At 34.8% G+C, this 12,954-nt stretch overlaps 1 protein-coding gene across 1 annotated transcript; it reads left to right on the forward strand.

Annotated features, from left to right (window-relative positions):
* Positions 1–420: 420 nt before the first annotated feature.
* LOC143623060 (uncharacterized) lies at positions 421–2,557 on the forward strand. The gene is made up of 4 exons (XM_077094053.1): positions 421–430; positions 1,334–1,724; positions 1,835–2,337; positions 2,418–2,557. The coding sequence occupies exons 1-4, from the start codon at positions 421–423 to the stop codon at positions 2,555–2,557; spliced, it is 1,044 nt and encodes a 347-aa protein (XP_076950168.1).
* The last annotated feature ends 10,397 nt before the right edge of the window (positions 2,558–12,954 follow it).

Below are 12,954 nucleotides of genomic sequence, written 5' to 3' on the forward strand. Positions count from 1 at the left end.
GAGCAGGAGGTGCATAATTATGCAAGATCAGCAGGCGTAGGTTCCAAAAGTAAAATACTAAACTCAAACAACGCCGCACGAATAGGTTCAAACATTCTAATAATGCGCTTATAATAAGGCGTATGAACAAAATTTGTAACAGGGTCAAAACCAAAGTTCCTCACTACACAACCATAAGTGGCAGGGAAATGAACTAAACAACTAATGGTATCGTGATAATCCAGTTTCACCTTGTTGCAATAGGTATTGCATCGATTTAGAATAGCATGAAGAACCAATTGTATTGCATTTAATACTTCTGACCTAGGAATAAAACCCAAATCCAGGTCAATCAATTCAGCACTAAAAGGTGAACTAGGACCCGCCATGATGATAGTAAAACTAAAAAGTTTGCATTAGGTTGTACAAACAACAGTAATAATGGCTATTGGTTTTGGATATACCATGATAAAACCATAGTTATTGAAGGCGCTGCGCCCATGCGCCTAGGCGAGTTTTATGGGCGACGCGACATAACACGACTATGTTGACTCAGTCGACAAATCAAGAATAAGAGCGGCAAGTATATATTATTATTATTTTTTATTTAGTTTGATTTTCTATGATAAATATTTGAACAACTTACCAAATATTTTTGGGATTAACAAAATTAACAGATAAACTCTATCTATATAATTTCTTTTAACTTATTAAACTTTATATCGCTTCAAGCAGCAGCTGACTAGAAGCTTAAGAAAACACGTTAGCATATTTTTTTTTCTTTTTTTTTGTTTTAGATTACGCGGTTGTTAGTATTCTGTTTTGTTTTAATTTCTGTTTTACACTATGAGCTTCTTAATATTCAGTTTTGTTTTAGTTTTTGTTTTAGATTATTAGATTATTAATATTCAGTTTTGTTTTAGATTATTAGATTATTAATATGCAGCTTTGTTTTAATTTTGGTTTTAGATTATTAGATTAGTAATATTCAATTTTGTTTTAAGTTTTGTTTTAGATTATTAGATTGGTAATATTCAGTTTTGTTTTAATTTTTGTTTTAGATTATTAGATTATTAATGTTCAGTTTTGTTTTAATTTTTTGTTATAGATTATGACCTTATTAATATTCTGTTTTTATTCCTGATTATGAGGTTATGTGTAAAATTTTAAAATTAGTTTTTTTAAAAAAAATTTGTTTTCCATTATGAGGTTTGTAAAATCCAGTTTTGTTTTAACATTTGTTTTCGATTAAATTAGGTTTGTAATATATTCTTTTGTTAATTTAGTCTACGTTGTTAAAAATTTTTAGTTTTGTTTTTATAACTGACAAACTGTTCAACGGTTTCTCAACGAGATGTTGGATCATCACAATCAAGAAAAGATCCGGGATGGAAGTATAATTACTTGAAAAACCTTGAAGACAAAAACACCGTGACGTGCAAATTCTGTCACAAGGATACCAAAGCAAGGATATTTAGAGCGAAGTTGCATCATATTGTGGGCGATAGAAATGTTAAAGAATGTGACAAGTGTCCAAAAGAGGTGAAAGAGGAGTTAAAGGCATATATTGAAAGCCAGAAGTCAAAGAAGTCTAATGAGGGCTTACGTGACATGGAATTTGATTACGATGATGATGAAGATGATGTAGTTGAGATATCCAACAGTCAAAACAACAAGAGGCCCAAAATCGTAATCAGCAAAATGGCAAAAAAACAAAAGTCTAATGTCAAAGGACCACTTGACATGTTTGTGATGAAAGGTAAATATTATCCACTTTAGTTTGTAACGTTTTCTATGTTCTTAATATTTGTTTACTTCTATAATTTCTTTTATTTTGGTTTTTGTCCACACGTAGAGGAAAAATGCTTCAAACAAGCAATAATGATGCTTGTGATAAAGAGATGCGAGGCAGAACCATACAAAAAATCGTCGCCTTCTTCTACCAAGCAGGAGTTGCTTTCAATGTAGCTAATTTGGATTGTTTTAAAGAGATGATCGCTGCTGTTGGGAACTATGGTCCACATCTAAAGCCTCCGAGTTACCATGAATTAAGAGTTCCTCTCCTAAAGAATGAGGTAGAGAAGGTGGACCGGTGGGTTGAGGAGCAGAAACCTGAGTGGTCAAAGTATGGATGCTCTATTATGTCAGATGGATGGGCAAATAGAAAGCAAAGAACTTTGATAAACTTTTTGGTCAATAGTTCGAAGGGAACTGCATTTATGGAGTCCGTTGACGCATCCTCTTACATGCAGACTGGTGAAAAGGTTTTCGAGCTTCTTGACGGATTTTTCGAGAGAATTGGTGAAGATAATGTTGTTCAAATCATAACTGATAACAGTAGCAACTTCAAGTTAGCAGGTTAGTATAAAGTTTTCGTGTACATATATTTTCTGTCAACTATATTTATGATTGATATTATATTTATCCGATTATTATAGGCCAAATGTTAATGGATAAGGAAAAATCTATGTTTTGGACACCTTGTGCGGCACAGTGTTTGGATTTGATGCTAGAAGATATTGGTAAGATTAAAAAGGTGAAAGCAACAATTGAAAAGGGTGTGTTTCTTGTTGGTTAAATTTATAGCCATACATTTGTGCTGAATATGATGAGAGAATTTACAAAAAACAATGAATTAGCAAGATGTAGAGTGACCAGGTTTGCAACAACGTTTCTCACATTACAAAGTTTACAAAAGCAAAAGTCGGCTTTGAGAAACATGTTTGCCAGCGAGAAGTGGACGAATGGGAAATGGGCTAAAGAGCGTAAAGGAGTAAGAGCTAATGACATTCTGTTTACTCCTACTTCTGAAACAATGTCATTCTCACTCTTAAAATGATGGGACCTCTAGTGAAAGTGCTTCGACTAGTCGACAACGAGAAGAAACCTGCTATGTGTTATGTGTATGAAGCCATAGAAAGGGCTAAACTTGCAATTTCATCAGCTTTGGGAGAAAATAGCAATGACTACTTCATCGTGTCCAAGATAATTGACAAAAGGTGGAACAGTCAACTTCACCATCCATTGCACGCGGCGAGTTACTACTTCAACCTGGAATTTTATTGCAACAATGAGGAGATTTAGAATGATAAAGAAGTATCACTTGGTTTGCATGCTTGCATCAATATGGTTGTCCCTAACAAAGCTAAGCAAGATTTGATAATGGCCGAGTTGATTCAGTGGATTAACCAAGAGGGGTTTTCGGTTTAAATGCTGCAAAACGACAACAAGGTAAAATTGCTCTAGATAAGTTATCTTACTTTTATCTATTTATTTATTTATATATATGATACATGTTGAATATCATTATATATTTATATGTATCAGCTGAGTGGTGGAAACTATATGCCAAAGGAACCCCTAATTTGCAACAATTAGCTATTAGGGTGTTAAGCCTAACATGTAGTGTATCGGGGTGTGAAAGGAATTGGAGCACATTTGAGCATGTAAAAGATCGAACCTTTTTAATTTATTTAAATAGTTTGATTATTATTATTATTGTTATTATTATTATTATTTAATGTTTTTTGTTTTTAACAGATTCATTCAAAGAAATGGAATCGGCTTGAACACCAAAAGTTGCATGATCTTGTGTACGTTAAGTACAACTACATGCTCAAGAATTGTCGTGATTTGGATGTTTTCTACAATGCAATATCAATGAATGGTATCAATTATAGCAATGAGTGGGTAACAGGGATATGGATGATTTTTTGGTGTTCGATGATGATAGAAATTTGACATGGAATCTAGTTCGAGATGCAAGGGGAGCGGGCGAGGTTACGGCACCGAGATCTTCACAGCCTTCAACTTCTAAGGCTTCTACTTCAAGAAGTTTAATTGATGAAGATTCAGATGAGGAGCAAGTGTAGGAAGCTGAAGATGTAATTGAACTTGATGACGAATCGGAATGATGAAGATCTTTTGGCTTTCGTTTTTATATACTTTATGAATTTTTTTGTTTTTGAGTATGAACGATTTGGTTTTTTTGGATTTTCATACGGTTTTGTAAACTATGGTTGATGATTATGCTTTTGAATTGTTTTGGTATTTGAATTAAGTATCGTTTGCCATTGTAAATTTTTTTTGTGAATTTTTTTATTTAAGTGCGCTTTTTTTGTCTCAGGCCACGCCTTTTTTGCGCCTACCGCCTAGGACAGGCAAGTTCGCCTTGTGTGCACATGTCGCATTTAATAACTATGGATAAAACATGTAGTAAGGGTTGCATACGGGTTGGGTGGTGCTGGATCTTTATCCAAAACAAACAACTTAGTAAGGTGTGCACCATTAAGCATGGGTTGCGCAAAATCACTAGGCACAAGGTCCAAAAATGAAACACGAGACACACGCAAAGCCGGTCCAATAAGGTCAAACAAACTAATCACACGAGCAGAATAAGTCGTGTTAACAAACAGACCCGATCAAAATCAAGTCTAGTGGTTTAGGATCAGGAACCAAAAAATACAATTGAGGAGCAGGTAAGCCTTGAGGAACCAAAAAAGCGTCAAACCTTCTACTAAGCTGATTCAAATATGATGTGGAAATAACATAATCTAATTTCATTTCTGGTAATTGCTCAACCAAAGTTGATCTAGAGCTACTTTTAACAATAGTGTGTTTAGGGTATACCAAAGTAGGAACTGTGGAATTAGGCTGTTGAGTTTTGATCAAACACTTGGTCAGAACAGGGTTCGTGGGTGCATGAACTTCATCGGAAATTTCGTTGTTAATAATATCAGACATTTCAATGAACACCTTGAGGGCAAATTATGTGTTTGCCCGAGAACAGAATTGGTGCACCAAGGAGTCGGTGAATTTTGACCATGCGAGGGATGGAAAGTGGTGTTGCCGCAGATAGAACGAGGAGCCTGCTTCTTCATCGAACTAATAGGAGATATAGGCAAAAAGATCGGTGTCCAGAATGTTAAAATACGTTAAAAAAACCGTTCAACATGAGCAAGCCATTTATCGGGATTCACTCCGGTGAATCGAGGTAAAAGTGGAGCCTGATCGCACGTACCTAATTCCGGAGAAGATAACACATCATCTAGTAAGTCGTGAAGCCAACTAAAGGTGGAATTGGAAACTGAGCCAGTTGATTGTAGATCTCCTCATGCATAGCATGGTGTTCAATTAGGCTAAGCGATTGACTTAATTGCAGATCTTCATCCATAGCCATCTGTGCTAAGGAGCAATGAAAGCACCAATATTGTGATTCAATATTCCATAACTAAACGAACATTACAATTACATGTAGAAGATGATAAGTTTCATTGAGCTCAGAATGATTACAATAAGAAACTCACTGTAAAACAAGACAGATAATAACCAGAGAAGGGGATGGGAAATCAGAATTACAGATGATGAGAGAAGAAGCCACATACATTCATTCAACATCTCCGTTATCCTCCGTTTCGTTTCTTTCTCGCTTATAATACGATCATCCATGGTTTAAACACAAACCAGGCCTGCTGGGCTTCTTGAATTGGGTTGCTGGGTTGGGTCTAAAATGTTCATAACAATATTACTTGTTGTTTACGGTATTTTTTAGCTTGCCTTTTGCTTCATAATGGGGTATTTCCAGAAGTTTACAACGGTTTGCCGATAAATTGAAACAACTGAACTAGACAATGCAGTGTTAGATAGGTAGACCAAAGCTTGCTGCTGATTTTGTATTAGTAAACGGAATATATGATGTTTATAAATTGCTCTAGATTATAAAATGAGACAAATTACTGATCATTTTGGATACAGTTATGAATTGGAACATATTAGTCTATGCAAACGGGTGAAATTTTCCTCAAGGTTAATTCTGGTATAAATAAAGGGTTATTCTCGGGAATTCTTGGTAAAATGCAGCAGGGGCATTAAGATTTGATTCGGGTTACTAAAAGTTTGAGTCTAGTCAACTGCAATTTAGTTAATGGATGCAGTTTATAGTCAAAATCTTGCAGCAAAGAAAGGTTTGATGGCTTGCAAAAGGATCACAACATTGTTAGGAAACTTTTATCGCATTTGCTTAAGTTCATTTTTGGGTCATTTAAGTTTAACGGGTCAGTTGCATCAAAGGGCTGATGAATCAGATTTGTAACAAAAGGAAGGTATAAACCACTTGCCTCTTCTCATTCATTATGTGAATATAGGTAACTAGCTTCAAGTCCGCGTGTCACACTGGTTTATTTAGGTTTTTGTTTTTAATTAGTTTTCAGTTATATTTTTGTAATTAATATTTTAATTTAATTTATTATAAGAAACTTTGTTATATTCATTCAGAATTTATATACTTGGACCAATCTTGATTTATTTATGTTTTTTTATGTTCGTTGATTATATTCGTTTATGTTCATTTTTGAATAAAACATTAAATTAATCTACTTAAGGTTTTAAATTTGTTCATTTATATTCGTTTATGTTTATTTGTGTTAGTTTACACGTATTCTTTGTGAAACCGATACGATACGTTATACGAACCAAGATCTAGTTGCTAACACGATCCATCAATCGTATACGAGACGAATGCATTAAACTAATACTTTATTGAATACATTAATGGATGAATATATTAGATACATTAAGATCTTCTAGAGAGAATCCAACATGGTAATGTTACTTGCATACATTAAGCACGGATCTCATATGCTCAATGAACAGGAACTGCCTATTTATAGGCTCAGTCCCCTTTCATTACTGATGTTAATGAATTGGGTGTTCCCATAACGAATGAGCTTCCCATTCGCGAATGGACAATACTTCAACGAACGAGCCTTCATTCGCTAACACCTTCAACGAATGGGCTCTCTAATTTAAAGAATGAGCATAGTCCATAACGAATGGACCTCATTCCCTAAACATGTTTAGCGAATGAGCCATATTACTTTAAACATAAAGACTAACCCCTAACTTATTCGATCGGCTACGGACAACAAATCATGCACTAACAGACTCCCCCTTTTCCGTAGCCGTCGAATACTTTAACTGTAAGTCATCAGTCACAATGAATACATTAACAGACTTCCACTTGACTGATTACTCTCGGGCTTGTGCAGATAGATAATCTTTAAGTCTTTTCAGCAAAACAATAACTTGTTGCTTCTTATATCAGATTTTTCCCTCCAAGTAAGCAACTCCAGGTGATCATTCCGATCATCCAACTGGCATATTATACGATTCAATATTTCAACAATCAGCATCAAGTCATCAGCTATCAATCAACACCGGTAAAGCAAACATACCCTTACATTTGACCTCGTCACACATCTTCATGAACAACCCGATCATTCAAAATCTTTCGCTCCGATTTTCCCTTTCTTAATGACATCTATCCCAAAATATCACTATCTGAAGCTCTACGACTCCCCTATTCGCTTGGATGCACTAATGTTTTGGGAATATGATACAGAGTTCCAACCTCCATTAATCAATCCTAAATTATATTATTCTTCAATCTAATGACAAGACTCATATATTCCTCAGTAAGATCAACCTGTTTAAGAATTGTCCCCTTCAACAGAAGTAATCCGTCGAATTCTCATAGCCAACATTGTCAGGATCAAAGCCTTTCAGAAATAAGTAAACAGACAGACACTCGTATCACACAAAGTCAAGTTTCGATCTTGAATAAATCAATCAGCAATCGAAGAAAAATTGTCGTCTTGGACTCAGACAAATTGTTAGTACACGGTTTTGTGTCTCGAGTCTTTGTATTTATCGTTTATGTATTTATCGTTATATTAATGTATTAATTATTAAAGATATTAATGTAGTTCGTTAAAGTATTGACTAGTTCGTTATGGATGTTTAACGAACTAGGTTTAAGTTATGTTCCCTCCTGATTCGTTAAGGATGTTTAACGAGTCAGGGGGTGATTCGTTATCTTTGTTTCAATTATTGTAATGTAACGAAGTGGAAGCTAGTTCGTTACAGAAGGTGTAACGAACTAGATCCATCTTCTATATATAGTGGTGTTATTCCACTGTTAATTTAAGTTTTTTGAGTTTTAGATTATCGAACCTCTGCCAAATTCGTTTCTCTCAAGCTTCATTAACATATTATACATACACATATCTAATACTAACTAATAAATATATATAACAACAATACATAATCGTATAAGAGCATCATGAACTAGATTCGGTTTATAATTACTAGATCTTAGATCTGTTAATTTAGGTTCAAACAAGTGGTATCAGAGCTTTCGGTGTTCGATTGCTCTTGATTTGAGTGTAATTTGTTATTAAAGGATTGTTAATTGGTATTTTTGATATAAGTTTTTATCCGGTTTGAGTTTGGATTGAATTGAATTGATTCGAACTTGGTTATGGATTGATTGGATTGGATTTGAGATTGTTAATGTATTGGTAAGGTTTGGTTGGAAGGAATTGGAATTTGGATTGGTTTTGGACTGAATTTGTTTGGATTTGGATTTGGCCGAAAACAGGGTAATCGTTTTGGTCATATTGGTTGTGATTTATGGTAATTTGATTTCCGAGATGGTGCGATTTGGATTCGCGTTGTGTTTCCGAGTGTATTGATAGTTTAATTGGATGATTTGGTTGTGTATCGATTGAGTATTACGAATTTGATACCTGGTTGATTGTTCATACTTTTCCAGAAATCTGGAAATGTGTGTTTGAAGATTTGAAGATTCAAGCTAATTCGTTAACATTTCTGGCTAATTCCTTAATGTCTTAAGCTGATTCGTTATGATTATTGGCTAATTCGTGAACCAATTCGTTACACATTCTAATTCATATCAATCAATTCGGGTGACACGTGTCTCAGTTCGTTAACTTTAATCCCAACAACTTTTTCCACGTGGCAATTGTTGTCAGAATTTTTTTACAACCGTTGTAACAACCTGATCCGCTATAAGTTGATTCGTTATCAACTGTAGCTAATTCGCTACTTAAGTCGCTAAGATTACACTTAGTGATTCGTTAAAGGAAACCATCTGATTCGTTACTTGGTGACTCGTTACTTAATTCGTGGACCAGTTCCTTATAATCTATTTTGTGTGAGATTATTTCAGATTCATAAAAGTTACTGTTTCAGATTCGTTAAAACCATTTCTAATTCGTTACCTGAACAATTTTCAATTCGTTAAATTGTGATTCGTTAACCACTGTTCACAGTTCGTTAATTCTACTGTTCACAGTTCGTTAATATAATTTTCATTTTTAACCCTTGGAGTATGAGAAAATTGTCATTTAGCAAACATGGCTGGTATGATGCACTAGTTTCCCAAAATATGTTAATGCAACAAATGTTTCAACTGGATACCGAGATTGGTTCACATTCAAAGTGTCCACGTTTAATGAAATTTAGCGATTTTGCTAAATAAGAACCCCGTTTCCGTGCTCATGAGGGTCAGTTCACCCTGATTGTTCGTATTGCTTAGATGAGGTTTATACCGTTCCAATGATTGGAGATGAGATCATTGGTTTCACACCTAAAGCTATCTCGCAATATTCGGTTGAAGAAAAGAAATCCTTATAAATTGAAACGAAAGCTTATTCTACTCTCACTATGGCTTTACCCGGAAACATCTTTCAACAAGTTGGAAGTATAAAAATTTGTGCCTCTTTGTTCCAACACATTCGTATGAGGAGTATGGGTAACACTGCTGAAAGCAAAAAGGTTATGCTCAAGTTTCAATTTAGAAACTTTAACCTACTTAAGGTGAGACTGTTGAAGAGATGATAACAAGATTTAATCATTTAATAGCTGAGATGGATAAGATGAGGTTGGAAACTTCTGAGATTGATAAGGTTGACACCATTAAAAGTGCATTACCGAGTTCTTACTCGACTTTCTTGATGGTTATGAAAGAGAATAATTATTTCAACAATGAAGATTTGACGGCATCGGATTTTATGCCAAAGATCGAGGCACGAGAATACGATCTTAAATGTCAAAAGTCTTCAAAAGATAGTCAAGACCCTGCATTGTATGGTGGAAGTATGCCATTAAGTTCAACCATTTCTCCTATCACTGCATTTCTAACACAAAATGCAAGTGATAATACAACAACTATCTATAGTGATCCACGTGCTTGTTTCTACACAGCTAGAAATTCTGGATCATCTGGTATTTCTGGTTCATCTGGAGGTTATGGAAATTCATCACCTTCAAATCAATTCTCATCACAACCGAATGTGAACATGAGGGAGGCTGAACAAAATTTTGCTTTCTTGTATGCCTTCATGACTTCATATGAGAATCTGGTTAGTAGTAAAATTGCAACGAGTGATTTGACTGATGAAGACTATGATAAAATTGATCCTGATGATTTGGAACTGATGGACTTGAAGTGGAATATGGCTATGATAGTCAAAAAAGTGAAAAAGTTTATGCAGAGAACGGGTAAAGATCTTCCATCTTTGAACAAGAAATTGGGGTTTGATAAATTAAAAGACAAGTGCTATAACTGTAAAGAGTTTGGGCATTTTGCTAAAGAATGTGATAAGCTAAAAAAGTACACTGGTCCCAGAAAGCAAGATCAGAATTCATCTGGTAAAAATGGAAGTGATACGAGAAAGTCTTCTGAAACCAAATCGTCGTCTTCTGGATCCCAAACAATGTTCTCCAACTTAGATGGCGATGATTAGTCACAACGATTGTTGTGCCATGACAATCAGGCTAATTTGGTGATGTTTGGATCAAATGCAAGTGGGAGTGAGCTATCTTCTGATGCTGATACCGAGTCTGATTCGGATGATTCAAGTGAAAAGCTTCCAACCACTTTCGCATGTATGGATAAAATCAGTGATTCAACCACATCAGCTTACATGTCTAAGCAAAATGAGGTCAGTACTTCGACTTCTAAATTATCTGTTAATGTTTCATGTGCCGAGTGTGAAATCAATAAGCCTAAGATAGATTCCTTAAAACTTCAAAATGATAATTTGCTAAAAGAGATTGTTTCTTTAAAGGACACTTATAGGTAATCCTTAACCTCTCAAATGAGTTCATGAGACAAAATTGAGGCCTTAACTATAAGTAATCATGATTTTAAGGCTGAGTTATCGATTAAAATGATTATCAATGATCAAAAGTTTCAAGAAATTTTGAAACATAGCTCAAAGATAACCAAACTTGAAAATGAGGTTCTTGAGTTAAAGAACAAATTGGGCAAATTCATAAATTCATCCTTTTTGCTAAACGAAATAATTGAAGTATCTGGTAAGCAAAAAGATTCAAAGAAAGGAATAGGTTTTGTTGAAATTCATGACTACAAATCCTTTTGCTAGAAAAGAAGAGGATGTGATTGTTAAAGAACCTATGATTTCTGAAAAAGCAAAATCAGTTAAACCTGAAACTGTTAAAGTCCAAACTACAACTCAGAAACCTCATGTTCAAAGCAACAAAGTCTTTGCTGAAAATGTTGATAAAGTCATCATTGAGGATGTGTTCGAACCTGAAATAATACACAAGAACAAGAACATTCCAAGTTCTAATCACATACTTTGTGAACCTTATAAATTTGAGGAGGCTGTGTATGGTTCGCACACAACTCAGGTGAAACAAGAAAATCATGTTAAGATTAAACTAATGAAAGCAAAGAAACCAGAAAAGCCCAAAATTTCTGATGAGGACTTGTTGCGTTTCATCAATCCGAATGTTTCCAAGCCATCTACTGGTCGTGTGTTTAAATTAAAGGGCATAGACACTATGTTCACTAAGAAAGACATTCCAATTAGTATCATTAAACCGGAACTGATTGAAAGTGCTTTTCACAATGAAACCTCCAAGATTCAAGATCTTGAACGTCAGTATGCTCAAGCTAAAACATCAGTTTCATCTGACCCTTTGACTAAAGCTAAGAAAGTTTTAAAACATGCTAAGAGAGTTCAGTTTGTAAAATCGACTGGAACCGATACTTTGAAATGTTTTTCGAATTGTTCTAACCTATATTTTTATTTGAGAAAGAAATCGGAGTCATCTGATGATTTATCTAAGAGTTTTACCAAGAACGTGAGTCATCATCATCCTTCTGTGTCATATGTTACTGCTAAATCTCAACACAATCATGTGGACATGCGAAGCTGTTTCCTTTGCGGCCAACAAGGTCATGTGGTGAGAAACTGTGGACAGAAGAGTTCTTAGAATCTTCACCCATTTGTCAAAGATCAATCAAAACCAGTTCCTTTGATAAAAGAGATTCTGAAACGACCTGTGTCGTATGAAGATGATACTCAGATCATGTTCTCAAACGTGAATCCTTGAAAGGTTGTTCATGTGAATGAAACTTATGGTCACGTTAAACCAAAGTTTGTTCCAACTGAACCATTATGCAAAAATGTGAACTCAAATTTAGTTCAAGCTGCTTATTTAAGATGAAAGTCTAAGAAGCTTGTAACTTATTCTCAAGTTGCTGAACAATAGTTGAATTCGGCTAAGTTTAATTTTTCTCAAGAAAACCAAAAGGTTCCCAAGATTGAGGCCTGGGTTGCCTTTTTGAACTAATCATTTTCTTTTATGTGTAGGGTTCATCCAAGACCATTTCTGGTGAAAACTGGATTATGGATAGCGGATGTTCTCGTCATATTACTGGAAATCTCGACCTCTTAACAAATGTGAGAAATATTCAAGGGGGTTATGTGGCGTTTGCTGGGAATTCTGGGGGTATGATCACACAAGAAGGTGATGTTTCGAATGGGCATATTACTTTTGAAAAAGTCAATTATTGTGACAAGGTAGAGCATAATTTATTGAGTGTGTCGCAAATCTGTGACAAGCAATACACTGCAATATTTACCCATAAAGTATGTTTTATTTTGAAACCGGGTTATGTGAATGTCTTATTTTGAAACTGTTGGTACATAAATGTCAGTAGTTCATAGTCTAGCGTTTGTAATCGAGTCTGTAATGTAATTATGTTTAAGTTTATGTTTATGTATGTAAGCGAAGTTGTCAACAAGTTCGCTTAGGCGAACTTGTTGAACAAGCGAAGTTGTCGACAAGTTCGCTTAGGCG

This window comes from Bidens hawaiensis, unplaced genomic scaffold, assembly GCF_021521415.1.
Source record: "Bidens hawaiensis isolate Kalapana, Puna unplaced genomic scaffold, B.hawaiensis_p1.1 tig00003270_1, whole genome shotgun sequence".
In the NCBI taxonomy this organism is placed as follows: domain Eukaryota; kingdom Viridiplantae; phylum Streptophyta; class Magnoliopsida; order Asterales; family Asteraceae; genus Bidens; species Bidens hawaiensis.

Bases quoted from the DNA above. Each gene is read 5' to 3' on its own strand.
- LOC143623060 (XM_077094053.1), top strand. The intron at 1,725-1,834 runs GTTTGTGATGAA...GTCCACACGTAG, and splicing joins GTCAAAGGACCACTTGACAT to AGGAAAAATGCTTCAAACAA. The intron at 2,338-2,417 runs GTTAGTATAAAG...CGATTATTATAG, and splicing joins TAGCAACTTCAAGTTAGCAG to GCCAAATGTTAATGGATAAG.